This window comes from Salvelinus alpinus, chromosome 2 (assembly GCF_045679555.1).
Source record: "Salvelinus alpinus chromosome 2, SLU_Salpinus.1, whole genome shotgun sequence".
Classification (NCBI taxonomy): Eukaryota; Metazoa; Chordata; class Actinopteri; order Salmoniformes; family Salmonidae; genus Salvelinus; species Salvelinus alpinus.
The window spans coordinates 110309501-110330489 of NC_092087.1; the positions used below are offsets into that span (position 1 = coordinate 110309501).

The 20989-nt window shown below is 41.6% G+C and overlaps 2 protein-coding genes across 2 annotated transcripts in view; both read right to left on the reverse strand.

Moving 5' to 3' along the window:
* Positions 1-3112: 3112 nt before the first annotated feature.
* LOC139548974 (zinc finger protein 180-like) overlaps positions 3113-20989 on the reverse strand; it is a 155079-nt gene continuing 137202 nt past the window's right edge. The window contains exon 2 of the mRNA XM_071358981.1: positions 3113-5747. Coding sequence (XP_071215082.1) covers positions 4771-5747 — 977 coding nt within the window. The 3' untranslated portion in view covers positions 3113-4770. The remainder of the gene's footprint in view (positions 5748-20989) is intronic.
* Positions 7692-11451, reverse strand: LOC139552258 (gelsolin-related protein of 125 kDa-like). The gene is made up of 2 exons (XM_071363806.1): positions 10722-11451; positions 7692-7695 (listed from the first exon to the last, which is right to left on the reverse strand). Exons 1-2 carry the CDS (start codon positions 11120-11122, stop codon positions 7692-7694), a joined length of 405 nt encoding a protein of 134 aa, XP_071219907.1. The 5' UTR covers positions 11123-11451.

Consider the following 20989-nt stretch of genomic DNA (forward strand, 5'->3'; position numbering starts at 1 on the left):
GAAGTTTGCCATCTTTATGACCGGCCCTGGTAACTTCACCCCAACTTCTCTTCTCCCCAGAACACAGTAACTTAACAATATAAGTGTTTTTCTGACATTTTGGGAAATTTAAGGGAAAATAAAAAATACAGCCGTAGCAGAGCCCCAAGTCCCATGGGGACGTCCTCGAGGGCGTGGATGTTCTCCCCATCAAAGGCCAGCGGGATTTCACTCTCATGCTGAAATGGATTTCCGCCGATGTGCAGTAAAGGAGTGAAGAGCAGTGAAATCTGTGTCAACAAAAGTAAGAAAAGATTAATACACATACAATTAACAAAGAACATAACAAATGTTCAGCTGTAGTTTTATATCAGCATGCACACCTATGTTTATGAAGAAACAGATGATTGGTGCAGAGGCATACCTTGTCACGGACATAAAGGCCACTCGGGTCCTCATTGAAGAGGTAGGGCAAGAGCAGAATCACTGCTGTGGTCTCCAGTCCTAGTAAAGTAAAGCAATGATCTTACTACACTTGCTAATTTTATTACAAAATACATTAGAGAAAGGGAAGGAATAAGAGCAAATCCCTCTTCTGTATTGTCCTTCAGGGACTGTCAAAATAGCAGGATGATGTCCTCACCCCTGCCTCGCCTCTCGACCTCTGATAGTCCTTGAATTATCTTTTTGTCTATATCCATTCCATGGACTTGAATCATTTCTGAGAAGATCTGAAAAGATCATTTGCACACATTTGTGAGCTAATAGATTTCAGTTTGTATTGACTGCTATGTAGGTTAAATGTACACTTCAAATGCAGCTGTCCTACAACAGATCTGTACCTTCTTCTTGATCCCAATTGCATTGTGTCCATGTTCTGTCCTATAAGAATTTCAAAGGAGGAGAAAATGTGTCAAGCATTTAAATATATATATTAAATAAATATTGAAAGATAAATGGCATATACATACAATTGAATGCAAAATAGAAGAACATATTGGAGAAAGCACTAGCCAATACAGTACTGCCATACAGTAACAGTACTGCCATACAGGCCTAATATCACATTTCAAGATATCTTTGTACACAAATTGTTCAATATTTTATCAGGCTGACTTGAAAGATTATACGCAACATTTTGCTGCGTGGCAATACTGTGTTTGGATTCTGAAGGGCATTTATACAAAAGAGGTAGTCTAGACACTGTATTAATACCATTATGCATTTGAATCCCATCTACATCTACCATCTAAGATATTAATTTCCCTCCACAAGGGGGAGTACATGTAACGTTTCCAAAATGGGATAGTATTGTACATGTAACGTTTCCAAAATGGGATAGTATTGTACATGTAACGTTTCCAAAATGGGATAGTATTGTACATGTAACGTTTCCAAAATGGGATAGTATTGTCCAGGTAACGTCTCCAAAATGGGATAGTATTGTCCATGTAACGTTTCCAAAATGGGATAGTATTGACCATGTAACGTTATGCCCCCTTGTGAGTTAATAGTATTGCATGCTGTAGCAGGCTATATAAAGAGGAAGACCTCCATTGACGATTCAGTTCATTGTAACATCTCGTCAGGACAGGTCACCGTCCTTAGTTAGTTAGTTAACTAAGCTAACGTTGTTACTGCACATTGTGGTGGGAATTCTAACCAATCAGGAGAGACTGACATTTCTTCAAACAATCAACCTTTCTTTGATAAGAATTGCAATAATGTAGCTGGTCAGCCCTACACTCTGAGGTGGAAGGCCGAGAGCGATGACACAAGGAGTTCAGAAGCCTTATACAGTCAAACTATCTTGTGCATATAGAAAACACGTGATCTTGGTGTGTGTCCGTGTGTGGAGAACGAGACACAGACTAACTGTGAATTGGTCGTCTCGTTCTGTAGCAACAGCTAGTTATTCTAGTTTTACAGTGAGGTGTCAAAACAACAGGAAATCACTCTAGACACAGTTCCTCTGAAGTACATCAACGGTTCCCTGAATTGGGGCAAGCAAGCGCCTTTGGCCTGTCTGCCCAGAGGGTGTGTCTGGAACTAGTCTAGAGATGTATTAGGGAGTTGTAGTTTCTCTAGAGATAAATCAGATCCAGACTGAACTGTGTGATGTAGTAGGGAGTTGTAGTTTCTCTAGAGATAAATCAGATCCAGACTGAACTGTGTGATGTAGTAGGGAGTTGTAGTTTCTCTAGAGATAAATCAGATCCAGACTGAACTGTGTGATGTAGTAGGGAGTTGTAGTTTCCAACAGGCCAATATTCTACATAGTTTAGCTCATAAAAATGAATTAACTACAATGACCATAATCCATTGTGTGCCTACTTGTCTTGTCTAGCATTTCACTACAATAACATCTGCCTGTGACCTATAACATTTGATTTATGAAGGTAATGTGTGTAAAATGTACTTTTCCCCACATCTCTTTACATTGCTTATGCATATTCGGTGGCCTGACTGCGTCAAAGGCCCATCCTGGTAGATCTGAACCTAATGCAGCTTGGAGTGATCAGATGACAGAAGTTACATTTAGGTGCCAGGTGTAACTGAGGCCATAGATGAATCATATCCATTACTTTGAGTGTTTTATATAATATGACTAAATGTGTTTCTTTCTGTGTTGCAGGGGCAGTCATGAAATGGAACGGCAAGGCCACAGAACATGACATAAGCAGAGCTGTGGGAGACCACCTCAAGCCCCTGGTAGAGCCGGGGGTGGTGTTTACCACTCCACCAGCAGAGCTGTGGGAGACCACCTCAAGCCCCCGGTAGAGCCGGGGGTGGTGTTTACCACTCCACCAGCAGAGCTGTGGGAGACCACCTCAAGCCCCCGGTAGAGCCGGGGGTGGTGTTTACCACTCCACCAGCAGAGCTGTGGGAGGCCACCTCAAGACCCCGGTAGAGCCGGGGGTGGTGTTTACCACTCCACCAGCAGAGCTGTGGGAGACCACCTCAAGACCCTGGTAGAGCCGGGGGTGGTGTCCACCACCTAGAGCCCTTCAGCAGGCTGGAAAATGGGATTGATCTGTTTGATCTATTTAATTGCTAGATTGTAGTTATTTCGCCACTATGGTCCTATTTATTGCCTTACCTCCATACTCCATTTACACACACTGTATATATATATTTTGTGTTACTGACTGTACGTTTGTTTATGTGTAACTCTGTGTTGTTTTTTTTGTCACACTGCTTTGCTTTATCTTGGCCAGGTCGCAGTTGTAAATGAGAACTTGTTCTCAACTGGCCGACCTGGTTAAACTATCATTATGACATCATGGTCACCTGGTTAAACTATCATTATGACATCATGGTCACCTGGTTAAACTATCATTATGACATCATGGCCACCTGTTTAAATAAAGGTGAAATAAAAATAACATGTTGTTGTTGAAATCAAATCAAGCTTTATTTATACAGCACATTTCAGATATGGATGGATGGATGCAACAGGAACAGGAAAAAAACAAATAAAAGACAATGAAAATAATCAAATATTTAGTACACAAACAGAAGAATAATGAACATTTTAAGGAAATGCCATTGATTAAAATGTTAATATATCCAACCCAACCCAAAATATTAGCTTGTTTTTTAGGAGGGGTTCTGAAAGACACTATGGGGGTGTCCACTGAAAATTGACTAGTAACAACAACTGGGACCTAAAAGACAACCACCATGAGACCCACTAAATCTGCCCAAGAAGAGGCAAACAAAAGAAAAACCCACGACAAACTTAAAGACAGGAAGCAAACCAAAAAGGTGGAGCAACTAAAGGTGTTGACTCTCCACATCTATCAAGACAACTGGAGCACTGGGCCAGACACTCTTAAATAGAAACTGGACCAGCTCAGGTGAAACACCTTCCCACTAACGAGATGGACAAGCCAGCACAGGTGTAACACATACTGACTAACGAGGTGACACCAATCAGTGCGTCCTACGAGCTAGACGTGCTAAAGTCCAACCTCAAAACATAAAAAAATATTTCTATATAATAATACACAATAGTATTCTTTTTTTCTCTCAAAATTCTCTTTATAGAATCCGAAAACTCATGGACACAAGCACCAAAAACGCTGTTGTTTTAACAAGTAGCAATAAATCACTGATATCGATTAGGGGGGAAATCAGGTTGTACCTGATGTTGAAACTAACACAACTAAAAAAAACACATGGAAATGGGAGATATATTTTACCTCACTGGTTAGAGGACAACCTGCAGAAAACAGTCAGCTACATTTTGGAGTGATGCATTTAAATGTAGAGGTCGCTAAACAAAGGAACGCAACACTTATTTGTCATCACTCATCGATATCATGTTGAAATCAATTGTGCCAAGAGGAGGGAGATGAGGTTGCACGTCCTGTTAAAACTAACAGCTAAAAAAAAACACGGAATCTGGGAGTAATGTGTACATCCCTGGTTAGAGGACAATTTGTAGAAAACAGATCGCTACATTTTGAAGTGTTGCATTTTGATTCAAGTGGGTCACCAACGTGGGAAATGTAACACAGCTCTTTTTGTGTTAGTCACTTTTTTAGAACAGGGTACAAATGTTTAGGCTTCTACATTGTGACATTAAAATACTCCTTCTACAATGTTAAAACATTCTACATTGTGACATCATTAAAATACTCTTACTACAATGTTAAAACATTCTACATTGTGACATCATTAAAATACTCCTTCTACAATGTTAAAACATTCTACATTGTGACATTATTTAATTGATATCATGAAACAACTCCTTCATGTATTTGATGTTTAATCAGAGATCTTTTATCAGAGTATCTCTTCCCCTGTGTGTGTCCGCTTGTGTATATTCAGGCTTTTTGGCCAAGTAAAACTCTTCCCACATTGATCACAGTTATATGGTTTTTCTCCTGTGTGTGTTCTATGGTGTGTAGTTAGATAGCAAGAAGAAGAAAAACTCTTCCCACATTGATCACAGCTATAAGGTTTCTCTCCTGTGTGTGTTCTATGGTGTATAGTTATATAGCTAGAAGAAGAAAAACTCTTCCCACATTGATTACAGCTATATGGTTTCTCTCCTGTGTGTGTTCTATGGTGTATAGTTAGATGGCTAGAAGAAGAAAAACTCTTTCTACATTGATCACAGCTATAAGGTTTCTCTCCTGTGTGTGTTCTATGGTGTATAGTTAGATAGCAAGAAGAAGAAAAACTCTTCCCACATTGATCACAGCTATAAGGTTTCTCTCCTGTGTGTGTTCTATGGTGTATAGTTAGATAGCTAAAAGAAGAAAAACTCTTTCTACATTGGTTACAGCTACATGGTTTCTCTCCTGTGTGTGTTCTCTGGTGTGTAGTCAGATGGCAAGATTTAGCAAAACTCTTCCCACATTGATCACAGCTATATGGTTTCTCTCCTGTGTGTGTTCTCTGGTGTGCAGTCAGATGGCTAGATTTAGCAAAACTCTTCCCACATTGATCACAGCTATATGGTTTCTCTCCTGTGTGTGTTCTCTGGTGCACAGTCAGATGGTTAGATGTAGTAAACCTCTTCCCACATTGATCACAGATATAAGGTTTCTCTCCTGTGTGTGTTCTCTGGTGTATTTTAAGTTCTGATGAAGATTTGCAACATTTCCCACAGTCAGAGCAGCAGTGAGATTTCTTCCCTGTGGGTCTCTGCTGGTGTTTCTTGAGGAGTTCTGATCTGGAGAGACTCTTCTCTGCCTTGTCAGCATCAATAGGCTGTTGAGGCTCCCCAGAGATTCCACGATAGTCACATCTCTCTCCTGTGTGAACAACAAAGTCAGACGGTTAACGGAAAGGCTCTGGAGCAACGAACCGCCCTTACTGTCTCTGCCTGGCCGGTTCCCCTCTCTCCACTGGGATTCTCTGCCTCTAACCCTATTACAGGGGCTGAGTCACTGGCTTACTGGTGCTCTTTCATGCCGTCCCTAGGAGGGGTGCGTCACTTGAGTGGGTCGAGTTACTGACGTGATCATCCTGCCCCCCCTTGGTTTGTGCTGTGGTGGAGATCTTTGTGGGCTATACTCGGCCTTGTCTCAGGATTGTAAGTTGGTGGTTGAAGATATCCCTCTAGTGGTGCGGGGGCTGTGCTTTGGCAAAGTGGGTGGGGTTATATCCTTCCTGTTTGGCCCTGTCCGGGGGTATCATCGGATGGGGCCACAGTGTCTCCTGACCCCTCCTGTCTCAGCCTCCAGTATTTATGCTGTAGTAGTTTATGTGTCGGGGGGCTAGGGTCAGTTGGTTATATCTGGAGTACTTCTCCTGTCTTATCCAGTGTCCTGTGTGAATTTAAGTATGCTCTCTCTAATTCTCTCCTTCTCTCTTTCTTTCTCTCGGAGGACCTGAGCCCTAGGACCATGCGTTAGGACTACCGGGCATGATGACTCCTTGCACCAGTCCACCTGGCCGTGCCAGTTTCAACTGTTCTGCCTGCGGTTATGGAACCTCTACCTTTCCCAGACCTGCTGTTTTCAACTCTTAATGATCGGCTATGAAAAGCCAACTGACATTTATTCCTGATTATTATTTGACCATGCTTGTTATTTATGAACATTTTGAACATCTTGGCCATGTTCTGTTATAATCTCGGCACAGCCAGAAGAGGACTGGCCACCCCTCATAACCTGGTTCCTCTCTAGGTTTCTTCCTAGGTTTTGGCCTTTCTAGGGAGTTTTTCCTAGCCACCGTGCTTCTACACCTGCATTGCTTGCTGTTTGGGGTTTTAGGCTGGGTTTCTGTACAGCACTTCGAGATATTAGCTGATGTACGAAGGGCTATATAAAATAAACTTGATTTGATTAAAGGGCCACAACAGCAGAAATCCACTGTTTATTTGAGGTAAAAGGTGATGTCCAGAGGTCTGTTAAATTATTTTACAATTGTCTTAAGACAGTCAAACCTAAGCCGTGTGGCAGACGACCTTTGATCTCCAAAAAAGGCCCCTTTGTGTTTGCTAAAATTGCAGCACGAGGGCGATGCACACACAATTTGATTGCAGAAACACCTCCCTGCTAATGAGGAAACAACTAGTTATGGATGTAGTATATCTGGTAATGAGGAACCCACTAGTTATGGATGTAGTATATCTGCTAATGAGGAAACCACTAGTTATGGATGTAGTATATCTGGTAATGAGGAACCCACTAGTTATGGATGTAGTATATCTGCTAATGAGGAAACCACTAGTTATGGATGTAGTATATCTGGTAATGAGGAAACCACTAGTTATGGATGTAGTGTATCTGGTAATGAGGAAACCACTAGTTATGGATGTAGTATATCTGGTAATGAGGAAACTACTAGTTATGGATGTAGTATATCTGCTAATGAGGAAACCGCTAGTTATGGATGTAGTATATTTGCCTGAAGCAAAAATGGTGAGCGAAGATTTTAGATTTTCCACAATGTATTCTGAATATTACAGCACAAGATCAGGAGTGCTACTGAAGGAAACTCACATTAAGCTCTGGTGTCTATTCACTAATTCACCACCGTGGGGGAAAACTCAGAGGAGTTCTCATTGGCTAAAGCAAATATAGCCTCAATTTACAGGTTATGAGTGTATTTCACATTACTATTGGATTATAAATTGTAAGGCTCGCTTGAATCACCTGCTTAAAATGTTTGTGTTATTGTCGAAAAAAATCAACTGCTTTATAGTTATAAAATACTTCAACCAGTAAAATTATCTTTGGCTAGCTATGCCATCAGCTGGACAATAAGGGTTTGTATACTAAGTGTTTAACAAATTGGCACATAACTTCACCTAACAATAACATAGACCTACTGTAGGACCCATAACTTCACCTAACAACAACATAGACCTACTGTAGAACCCATAACTTCACCTAACAATAACATAGACCTACTGTAGGACCCATAACAACAACATAGACCTACTGTAGGACCCATAACTTCACCTAACAACATAGACCTACTGTAGGATCCATAACTTCACTTAACAACAACATAGACCTACTGTAGGACCCATAACTTCACCAAACAATAACATAGACCTACTGTAGGACCCATAACTTCACCTAACAACATAGACCTACTGTAGGACCCATAACTTCACCTAACAATAACATAGACCTACTGTAGGACCCATAACTTCACCAAACAATAACATAGACCTACTGTAGGACCCATAACTTCACCTAACAACAACATAGACCTAGGACTATAAATCATTTAATATTTCAAGTGAAACATGGAAACTAAAATGGCTTTGTCATGACATTTCATAACCAGATAATTTGGTGAATAATCCCACTAGGCTACTCTGTAATGTGTTGTCATTCTAAATGTCCTGAATAAAGGAAAATAGCTCTGTGTGTTGTACAATAGCCGATCCATCAAGGAACAGTTCTCTACACATTATGAGCTAAGTATCTCTGTGTGCAAACAGACTAACGAGACCCTACTGTAAATCAAGCAGACAATAACATTATAAACACCAATTTGTTAGGGATGTTGGATCCAACGTGGAGCACGGCATAACTGTCTTTACCAGAGTAATGAATGAAGAAGCACTTTGGTTGTTGTTGCATGTGGTGATGTTTGTCATTTGACTGTCGTTCAGAAAATGATTTCCTGGATCAGCTGATGATAGTTGAACATGTGACTAACTAAACAGCTACAGTATTAAGAATTATGTGTAATTATTGAAGAACTGCGTTAATGACAGTATCCATTTGGGGGTTGTCAATAAAGTTAAGGTGTTAAGGTGGCTCTCGTGTTAGAACCATTGGATTTTGCAAACTCTGAAATGATTTGGAATTTCTGTGCCCATGAAAACTGTTTTCCCAGCGTTATATAAGGAGACATTAAATGTTACGAAGCATTTCAGAGATCTGAATACAAAAAACTGTCCTAACAGGACAATAACCTAAACCACAAGGCCAAATCGACACTGGAGGAGCTTACCAAGATGACATTGAATGTTCCTGAGTGGCCTAGTTACAGTTTGGACTTAAATCGTCTTTAAAATCTATGGAAAGACTTGAAAATGGCTTTCTAGCAATGATCAACAACCAACTTGACAGAACAGGAAGGATTTAAAAAAGAATAATGAATATTCACATGAAGATCAGTCTCCTATTGGATGACATCACGACTTCCCATCAACTCCTTGAAGGCCCTACTATGACATCACTCCTTCTAGTTTGCAGTTGTCTAAAAAAAACACAATTTTGCTCAAAACATTTATTTGTTTCCCTTTAGTGTGTTTATACTTTACTGTATTTATATATCACTTTTCAACGGGAAAAGTTAAAATCACTGGAGGACGTCATGAACAATTAATATTTTTTTTTTTCTTAACCTTTATTTAACCAGGTAGGCTCATTTACAACTGTGACCTGGCCAAGATAAAGTAAAGCAGTGCGACAAAAATAACAGAGTTACACGTGGAATAAACAAAAGTACAGTCAATAACACAATAGAAAAATCTATATACAGTGTGTGCAAATGGAGTACAGAGGTAAGGCAATAAATAGGCCATAGTAGCAAAGGAATTACAATTTAGCATATTAACACTGGAGTGATAGATGTGCAAATGATGTGCAAGTAGAAATACTGGTGTGAGCAAAAAAAGTAAATAAAAACATGGGGATGAGGTAGGCAATTGGATGGGCTATTTACAGATGGGCTGTGTACAGAGTCCAGTTACTGTAGGTTGTATCTCTCTAGGTCATGCCAGTAGGCTACAGTAGGTTGTATCTCTCTAGGTCATGCCAGTAGGCTACAGTAGGTTGTATCTCTCTAGGTCATGCCAGTAGGCTACAGTAGGTTGTAACTCTCTAGGTCATGCCAGTAGGTTACAGTAGGTTGTATCCAAGTAGAAACAATTATCAACCCAATGTGGAAAGTGTCGAATTTGGTCAACAACAAAATGAATGGCTTGTTTGCTACGTGAGGTTTACTTGATCCAACAGAAGTTTCGTAATGCTTAAGTTATGTGGACACGTGACATACTGACAACTTTGATAAAAACACTATAGGAGTTGTCTCCAGATCGCTATGCATATTCATGCTAGTAGCTTAGCATCTCTCTCCATTGAATACAGGCGGTGCATATTCATGCTAGTAGCTTAGCATCTCTCTCCATTTAATACAGGCGGTGCATATTCATGCCAGTAGCTTAGCATCTCTCTCCATTGAATACAGGCTGTGCATATTCATGCTAGTAGCTTAGCATCTCTCTCTATTGAATACAGGCGGTGCATATTCATGCTAGTAGCTTAGCATCTCTCTCCATTGAATACAGGCGGTTGACGACAACAACCCTCATTGAATATAAACAATAGATTACAATAATAAGATGAATCCACCAATCCAAAGAAAGGATAGGCGGGAGCTAGACAACCCGCAGTGCCGCTTTGTGGGCAACGACTCCCCTTGTTTGGGCGGCGAGACATCTTGTCAGTATATCCATAATCTTTGTTGTAGCCAACCCAAATCTCGCATGGCACTATTGGGGGGCACGGTGTGTAGTAAAACATCACTACATGCCGTGCCCCCCAGTCTGCGGTCAGCAGAAAGACCCTTCTCAAATATATATGTTAAGTCACTTTTTGGAAACGGAACGGAGAAAACAAGGGGTAGCTTGCTCTCTACGTCGTCTGATTCTAGACATATCAGTCATCATCCTGGGCCCTCCGTTGAAGAGGTATTGACGAGCCAACTCCGAATATCCAAAGTAAAAAACACATTTAAGGTGGTACTTACTGGTGTTAATCAGATCTCCTATCTCCTCCTCTTCATCTTTCAATGTGACAGTAATCTCTCCTTCCTTCTTCACTCCAAAAACTTCCTCCTCTTCTTTCACTGTAACATCCTCCTCCTCTTTCACTCTGAACGCGTCTTCCTCTTCTTTCACTGTGACGTCTTTCTCTTCTTCTTTTACTGTAACATCCTCCTCCTCTTTCACTCTGAACTCCTCTTCCTCTTCTTTCACTGAAACGTCTTTCTCTTCTTCTTTCACTGTAACAGCCTCACCCTCTACTTCTTGTTTTACTGTCACATCCTCTTCTTCCTTCTCCTCTTTAACGACAATGTTCAGCTCCAGAGCTTCTTTCCCGGTCCAGTAGACCGCCTCTTCTTTAACGAGAGGGGAGTAGTTTAGGGAGCTCATGTTCGGGGATGTTAGCTAGCTAGCTATCATTAGCGACTAGGCTAATGCTAACTTAACCAGCCAGCTACTATAGCTGACTAATACAAAATAACGTAATATTAAATTAATTAGGTTAACAAGTAGATACGACCTAAGTGTGTCGAAAACACAGTAGCTAATATACACCGAAAGCGTATAAATAGCTTGAATCTTTCGGCTGTGTTGGCAAGCAAGCTACGGAGGTGGTTGACGAGCTGTTTATGAAGAACCGTCCACTAGATTATACGTCACGCTGGCAGCGTCGCCTGAAAGACGCACATCGCGGTCTGCTGACTGGAGGGGAAACGCAGTTGAGGATCAAATTTTATTTTCAGACAAAGATCATTTTAAATGGATTTAATTAAATGATACTATTATATTGAGACATACAAAGACAGGAATGTGTTGATTGATTAGTGCGAATAAAAAATGTTTACCACAGCATATTTAAGGCAGTTTCATTAAGTTATATTACATCTAAATTAGCAGATAGCTACTGTAGGTCTATACTGCTCCTACATGGTGTAACAATACATCATGTAGATGTATATAATGAACAGACTAGGTCTATACTGCTCCTACATGGTGTAACAATACATCATGTAGATGTATATTATGAACAGACTAGGTCTATACTGCTCCTACATGGTGTAACAATACATCATGTAGATGTATATAATGAACAGACTAGGTCTATACTGCTCCAATGTGGTGTAACAATAGATCATGTAGATGTATATAATGAACAGACTAGGTCTATACTGCTCCTACATGGTGTAACAATACATCATGTAGATGTATATAATGAACAGACTAGGTCTATACTGCTCCTACATGGTGTAACAATACACCATGTAGATGTATATAATGAACAGACTAGGTCTATACTGCTCCTTCATGGTGTAACAATACATCATGTAGATGTATATAATGAACAGACTAGGTCTATACTGCTCCAATGTGGTGTAACAATAGATCATGTAGATGTATATAATGAACAGACTAGGTCTATACTGCTCCTACATGGTGTAACAATTGATCATGTAGATGTATATAATGAACAGACTAGGTCTAGACTGCTCCTACATGGTGTAACAATACATCATGTAGATGTACACTACCATTCAAAAGTTTGGGGTCACTTAGAAATGTCCTTGTTTTTTAAAGAAAATCTATTTTTTTCATTTATGTAGCTGTTTTTGCTTTGTCATTATGGGGTATTGTGATGTCATTATGGGGCAATGTGATGTCTTATGGGGTATTGTGATGTCATTATTGGGTATTGTGTAGATTGATGAGGGGGAAAAATTATTGAATCAATTTTAGAATAAGGCTGTAATGTAACAAAATGTGGAAAAAGTGAAGGGGTCTGAATGCTTTCCGAATGCATTGTATAAATAGGGGCAATACTTAGTGACATCACTTCATGAAACAGGAGGTACAAATATATAACATAGATTCACAATATCAACATTCAATGTATCAAAATACATGACCAAGCTGGAAGTGGAAACGCCAGCCCAGCCACAATCCTAGAGGTTCACTGATGATCAACCTCCTCCTTCACATCTGACTCCTGATGATCAACCTCCTCCTTCACATCTGACTCCTGATGATCAACCTCCTCCTTCACATCTGACTCCTGATGATCAACCTCCTCTTTCACATCTGACTCCTGATGGTCAACCTCCTTCACATCTGACTCCTGATGATCAACCTCCTCCTTCACGTCTGACTCCTGATGATCAACCTCCTCCTTCACATCTGACTCCTGATGATCAACCTCCTCCTTCACATCTGACTCCTGATGATCAACCTCCTTCACATCTGACTCCTGATGATCAACCTCCTCCTTCACATCTGACTCCAGTGATCAATCCAGAGCATCTTCTTTTTGGGGGAATCCCGATGGACGACGTCATCGAATAGGACGTCATCACCACCACCGCCCACAAGTTAATTGTCATTGAGGTTATTAATGGGAAGATGATATATAAAAAAAATGATATAATTTTATAATAATATAAAGACCTGCTGTTTTCAAACTCTATTCCCTATGATGTATACTACAACAGAAATAACTTAAAATGTATAAAATGTATAAATGTATAACACTCATGACTTGACTGATTAAAGTAAACCACAGTTTTGTAAATACATAACGCCATCTAACCAAATATCAAATGAATGTTAGCTATATGCAGTTATCTTAGCCAGACAGCTAACATAAGCTATATGCAGTTATCTTAGCCAGCCAGCTAACATAAGCTATATGCAGTTATCTTAGCCAGCCAGCTAACGTTAGCTATATGCAGTTATCTTAGCCAGCCAGCTAATGTTAGCTATATGCAGTTATCTTAGCCAGCCAGCTAACATTAGCTATATGCAGTTATCTTAGCCAGCCAGCTAATGTTAGCTATATGCAGTTATCTTAGCAAGCCAGCTAACATTAGCTATATGCAGTTATCTACGACGCCAGCCAGCTAACATTAGCTACAGGCAGTTATCTTAACCAGCTAACGTTAGCCATATGCAGTTATCTTAGCCAGCCAGCTAACGTTAGCTTTACGCAGTTATCTTAGCCAGCCAGCTAACATTAGCTATATGCAGTTAACTTAGCCTGCCAGCTAACATTAGCTATATGCAGTTAACTTAGCCTGCCAGCTAACGTTAGCTATTTAGCCAACTAGCTATTAGCCTAATCAGCGTAGCCAACCAGCTAACGTTAGCTATTTAGCCAACTAGCTATTAGCCTAACCAGCGTAGCCAACCAGCTAGCGTTAGCTATTTAGCCAACTAGCTATTAGCCTAACCAGCGTAGCCAACCAGCTAACGTTAGCTATTTAGCCAACTAGCTATTAGCCTAACCAGCGTAGCCAACCAGCTAACGTTAGCTATTTAGCCAACTAGCTATTAGCCTAACCAGCGTAGCCAACCAGCTAACGTTAGCTATTTAGCCAACTAGCTATTAGCCTAACCAGCGTAGCCAACCAGCTAACGTTAGCTATTTAGCCAACTAGCTATTAGCCTAACCAGCGTAGCCAACCAGCTAACGTTAGCTATTTAGCCAACTAGCTATTAGCCTAACCAGCGTAGCCAACCAGCACCGAGACCATTTAGAACCAACCTAACAAAACCTAAACGTGTTTGCAGATCAAAAGATCAGAGACAAACAGAATGATGGGAGAAAATTAACCTTCAGAAGTCATTGATCAATGCTGATAAAGTGACACACTGCTTCAATAGTAATGAGTAGTTATTTATGATGTAAGGTAATTTGTAGATCAGTCAGTTGGCAGTCGCCAGCAGTGTCGAACAAGCCCAATACCAAACCAATCAGGTGGTTGTTCGACGAAATGAATCTTCAGACGTCATTGATGACGTGCTGCTGATAAAGTGATACAGGCATCAGCACACTGCTTTGAAGTTTAATGCTTTCAAGGCCTCGTACCTCCGGTATCAAACATAACATCCCCATCGAAAAGTTGACAAAACAAAAAGGAGCAAGCAGGTTGATTTCCTCTGTCATTTGGAGCCCACGGCAAGAAGGCACCAGAGCCCACCGTGCTAACGGGTTCCCACTAGATAACACAACCACACAGTTAATGAAAGGCATGAGGTGACGCTTGAGCTAGATATCAACCTATCGAGCTAGTGTGACCTTCCTGGTCTCTCAAGTCAGTGAGTCAACACAGGAAGGAGCAATGGATGGATAGTTCATTTATTTCCAAAGCTGCAATGATGGGACACACACAGTCTGGATGAATGATCAGTAGTGACGGGATATAAATAGCACTCCCACAGCAATTCTCCATTAATCTGCCCTAGAATACACTAACAAAAAAACTATTGAAATGTCTATCAAAGTCATTGTGATCGTATAGTGGATTTAACAATTCCTACTAATTCCTAATTTACTATAATAAATGAATCAATTGTTTCCATGTGTCTCATATTCACTACATCAGAATAAACTGTCATCCATTTTACTATCAAAATATATCAAATTAACCTGAAGATTTACTCAATGTCCCCCTCTGGTGGCGAAGAAGTATAATTCACCTAAACTAACAAAACCGGGCTGATAAACTGGCTGGTGTTCATGAGTTTATAAAACATGTACTTTATACATTTGTCATAAATGACCTGCATTGATGAGACACACAGTGTGGATGAATGATCAGTAGTCGACAGGGTAAAAATAGCACTCCTAAAGAAGATGCATTTTCCAGTTAGATACCAACTTGAAAGAGGGAACTTTAGCATAAAACCCACATGGAAAACTGAGATTTGGCAAGTAACATATAAAGAGAGGCTTATTTGACGCCAAACCAACAACAGTAGTTACTAAAACATAAATTGCTAATGTATTGTAATGACCTGACAAGATCATAAATGAACAATTGTCCAGACAGAGGCTTGAGTTTGCGAATCGACGGTTTATTAAACCAACTTTACACAGGCTACTGTTTGGGCCGTAGCACACGCCAAATAAATGACAGATAACCCACAAGCCAATCGGGACCTTCTCTTGTGAAGCCCAGACGTAAAGAGGGAGAACAAAGGCTAAACCTGGTCTTAACTTCCAATGCTCCATCCCCCTGCCCAAACCCCCTCCACGCCACTCCGCCAACCGCCAGGATGCCCGGCATCAGAACATTCCAGGCATTCCCGTGATTGGCAGATAGCAGGTTGATTGGCATGTCGGACCCCGCGAACACTGGGTACTGGTCAGTACAACACAACCACCTACTGGCCTAACACATAACACACAGCTGTCTGTGCGGCTCGCTACAGTATGATTTAAAAGGTGGATTTTATGATGTAATGTCAACTTTATATATTTCTATTCCGGGACTATTCAATTTTGAACTCACCCACAGCAATTCTCCAAAAATCTGCTGTGGATTACCCAGAATCCCGAAATAAATTAATACATATGTGATCATTCAAAAACATAACTGGTTGTGCGTATAGGGAACCAGATCGTGAACACAACTTAGTTACTAAGTCTTTAACCACACTGTATTGTTACACTGGTGAGTAAAAACTCATGCTTCCTACACTAACTTTTTGTCTGAACATTATAATATATATTTTACGTCACACGAGCGTCGTTGTCTTAAAGTCGCACATCTCCATCGCAGTCAGAGGTTCAGACTGAGCGTTACCCACTCCAGTCAGCAGATGGCGGTGTGCGATTTTAAGGCAATGCTGTTGGTGTGACGTATAATCTAGTGGACAGAACGCAATGCTGTTAGTGTGACGTATAATCTAGTGGACGGAACGCTTCTTTCAGCAGCAGCAACAGTTAGTCAGACACCTCTGTAGCTTGCTAGCCAAAATAGCCGAACCCATAAAGCTCTTTAGACGCTTTAGTGTATATTAGCCACTGTATTTTAAACCCTCGTCTGTCGTCTAGTTAGTTAGTTATCCTATTTCATTTCATATTTACGGTGTTGTTGTTATTATTCAGCTGGCGGGCTGGTTAAGTTAGCATTAGCCTAGCTAGCTAACATCTCCGACCATGAGTTCACTAAATTACTCTCTTCCTGCTGAAGAAGAGACGGTCTGCTGGACGGAGAAAGAAGCTCTCATCAAAGAGGAGGAGGAAGAGAATGATGTTACAATACAAAAACAAGTAGAGGGTGAGGCTGTTACAGGGAAAGAAGAAGAGAAAGACGTTACAGTGAAGGAAGAGGCGTTCAGAGTGAAAGAGGAGGGGGGTGTTCCAGTTAAAGATGAGGAGGATTCAGTTTTTGAAGTGAAAGCGGAGGATGGGGAGTTTACGGTCTCATCGGAAGAAGAGGAGGAGGAAACTGGATATCTGGGCCCGATTTCCCAAACGCAATTTAAGGCATCCAGTGGTTCTAAAGATGAACTTAGCCATAAGATGGTTTTGAGAAACCGGGCCGTGATTACCACTGGTAAGTACTGTCTTAAAAACAGAGGTACAAACTCTGCAGTTGTTGAACTGATGTTTGGTGTTAAAGGGGAAATCTGCAATTACCACATCCATATTTTGACTTTAAAATTATTTATTTTATAGTCATTGATTCTTGAAGAATATAACACATGCCTCATGAGCTTAGTTCAACTGTTGTACCACATCAGAACCCAAAATATGCTTTTTTTACTCCAATGTCTAGAAACAATGTAAATCAACACTGTATAGCCTCAACATGGTTAAAACTATAATGTTGATATCATGGATGGTCAGTCCTTGCATCCATAGGTCTGTCTATGAATTTGAGAGTAGTTAAATGTCTCCAGGCCCATCATCATCTTATTACCAAAACAGTGGTGGAATGACTGCTGTGTTATTGTTTCAACTGCAGATTGGTTGATTGATGTGTGGCTTTTTAAAGGGACAACCTAGTATTTAAACAGCAACAAAATGGCTGCCAAGAGACTTGGTTTGGTAAACAGCTGAGGGATGGGGGCTGGAGAAATGTAACCACTCTCAAATTCATAGAGAAAGCTATTGTAGCAACCCTAACTCATTACCTAGCGACCTCGTCAAGAAGTTCAGACATCTTGGTGTAACAGTTATAAGGTGTTGGCTTGAGAGTCACTGGACCCAGGTTTGAGTTCAGCTCAGGGCTTCCCCACGAATTCACTACACTATGAATACAAGGACTGGCCATGCATGATGTCATAATGATAGTTTAACCAGGTTTCTAGGATATATAGTATATTCTAGAATTCATCCATGATGTCATAGTGATAGTTTAACCAGGTTTCTAGGATATATAGTATGTTCTAGATTTCATCCATGATGTCATAATGATAGTTTAACCAGGTTTCTAGGATATATAGTATATTCTAGAATTCATCCATGATGTCATAATGATAGTTTAACCAGGTTTCTAGGATATATAGTATATTCTAGAATTCATCCATGATGTCATAATGATAGTTTAACCAGATTTCTAGGCTATATAGTATATTCTAGAATTGCCAGTGAAGATTTCCTGTGGAGGCTTATTATTAGAGCTGTTGATAAGTCATTGTATAATATTCAGCCATTTTTTTTTCATGCCTTTACATTAAAGGCAAGACATACCTAGATGCAATTACATTCATGAATTGGTTTGAAACCTTTGTTTTAAACCCTTCTCAAAGTTGGTGCCTTGACGGATTTGTAAAAAATGCTTTATCATGAAACACTTTTTTTTATTTATTTAAATGTAACCTTTATTTAACTAGGCAAGTCAGGTAAGAACAAATTCTTATTTACAATGACTGCCTACCCCGGACGATGCTGGGCCAATTGTGTGCCGCCCTATGGGACTCCCAATCACAGCCGGTTGTGATACAGTCTGGATTTGATCCAGGGTGTCTGTAGTGGCGCCTCAAGCACTGAGATGCAGTGTCCGCTGCGCCACTCGGGAGCCCCAAAATCATGTTCTAGTGCTGTCCCCAACTAAAATACATCTTGGTCAACCAAGAGTCATCTGTTCTTTCTACCAATCGCCCCATGTGTTTTTATAAAATCAAATATACGTACTGAATTTGTCTGATGCTTTAAGCATTCTGTTTGATCAAATAATTAAGACACACAAATGCCTCGAAGTCATAACTAGAGGGAGCCGGTCGTCAACACAACCCGACCAGAGGGAGCCGGTCGTCAACACAACCCGACCAGAGGGAGCCGCTCGTCAACACAACCCGACCGGAGGGAGCCACTCGTCAACACAACCCGACCGGAGGGAGCCGGTCGTCAACACAACCCGACCGGAGGGAGCCGGTCGTCAACACAACCCGACCGGAGGGAGCCGGTCGTCAACACAACCCGACCGGAGGGAGCCGCTCGTCAACATAACCCGACCGGAGGGAGCCGGTCGTCAGCATAACCCGACCGGAGGGAGCCGGTCGTCAACATAACCCGACCGGAGGGAGCCGGTCGTCAACACAACCCGACCGGAGGGAGCCGGTCGTCAACATAACCCGACCGGAGGGAGCCGGTCGTCAACACAACCCGACCGGAGGGAGCCGGTCGTCAACACAACCCGACCGGGGGGAGCCGGTCGTCAACACAACCCGACCGGAGGGAGCCGGTCGTCAACACAACCGACCGGAGGGAGCCGCTCGTCAACATAACCCGACCGGAGGGAGCCGGTCGTCAACACAACCCGACCGGAGGGAGCCGGTCGTCAACACAACCCGACCGGAGGGAGCCCCCTGTTCCCTCCTTCAGGGAACAGTAGTTAAAAAAGTGGGGTGTGGTCCCGTGTGGCTCAGTTGGTAGAGCATGGCGCTTGCAACGCCAGGGTTGTGGGTTCATTCCCCACGGGGGGACCAGGATGAATATGTATGAACTTTCCAATTTGTAAGTCGCTCTGGATAAGAGCGTCTGCTAAATGACTTAAATGTAAATGTGGGTATACCAGAAGATGTAATGATTGGAGAGTAGGGGGAGTGTCCAAAGTGGGGTATATATACTTGTGATGGTGAGAACATGTTTTTGTCTGAACTACGGCTGTAACGACCCTTTGGGAAGAATTAAACTTGGTTAAGCTTCTCTAGTGTCCGTGAGTTATTTATTCTGAAAAATTAGAACCTAACACTATACCTAGTTTTCCCTGAAGAAGGGAAACGAGGGGCAACACCTGTTTGGCCACACCCCTTCCTGGGTCGGTGAAGAGTGGTGTTAAATTTAAGGAATAAATCCGAGCCTCACACTCATCAACAGTGGAAGGCGGAGCTTCCAGCGAGGCGTGAATTTAATAGTATGTTGTAACTAGTTTCCCTCCTTCAGGGAACAGTAGTTATAGTCATAACGTTACGCTTGTCATATGATGAACTTCAACTTAAATATTGGATCTTGCTGTCGGACAATTTTTTTGTATTCTGAAATGCACTCGAACTACGTATCCTTTAGTGGCTCCTTGTGTTACGCTGGAAAACAGTTTTCATGGGCACAGAAACACTAAATAATTTCAGAGTTTGCTAAATCCAATGGTTTTTAACTGAGAGTCATCTTGTAATCAGATGGCGTAGCAGTAAGACGTTTGTTGAAAATGTTACCTTTTTTTGTATATATTGAAATATATTGCAATATCTTTTTCCATTTTTTTATTATATACACCTCCCGGCAACCCGCCTTTTTAGCTCAGACACCAGCCACTTTGACAGGTACTATCCAGGCTAAGTCTGTACAGCGCGATATCAACCCTGAGCATATCGGACTGTTTTCCTCCACTACATCACCGTATTCCTGCCGTAAGCTCTGGACCATTACACCAGATAATCGCAGCTGGCTAGCTGCTACCGAGTGGCCCAGCCCCGAAGCTAGCCTTGAGCCAGGCCCATCTCCTGGCCTGCTCAGTGGACCCTATGATCACTCGGCTACACAGCTGATGCCTCCCAGACTCTTCACTAAGACGACTAGAAGCCACTACATCACCGGATTCCTGCCGTAAGCTCTGTACCTTTGCACCGGATTGGCTATAGTGGCTGACGCCCTTGTCCCGAAGCTAGCACCAGTTAGCCTCGAGCCAGGTGCATCTCCCGGCTAGCAAACAAAATTACTCCAGCTACAATACCTCTTTTGCCAGTTGGCCTGAGCCCTTTGTCGACACAGAGCCCCGCCGATCCATCACGACTGGTCTGCCAACGCAATTCCGTCAGATATGCCCTCAACCGGCCTTTGACAGACGTCAGTGACACCTTGTCCCGAAGCTAGCACCAGTTAGCCTCGAGCCAGGGCCGGCTCCCGGCTAGCATAGTGACGACTAGCTAAAGGCTTCCCTGGTTCATATATTGCTGTTCACTGGACCCTATGATCACTTTGCTACATAGCTGATGCCTGCTGGACTGTTCATTAATCACGGTACTCTATTTTGT

Bases quoted from the DNA above. Each gene is read 5' to 3' on its own strand.
- LOC139552258 (XM_071363806.1), bottom strand. From the start codon at position 11,122: ATGAGCTCCCTAAACTACTCCCCTCTCGTTAAAGAAGAGGCGGTCTAC.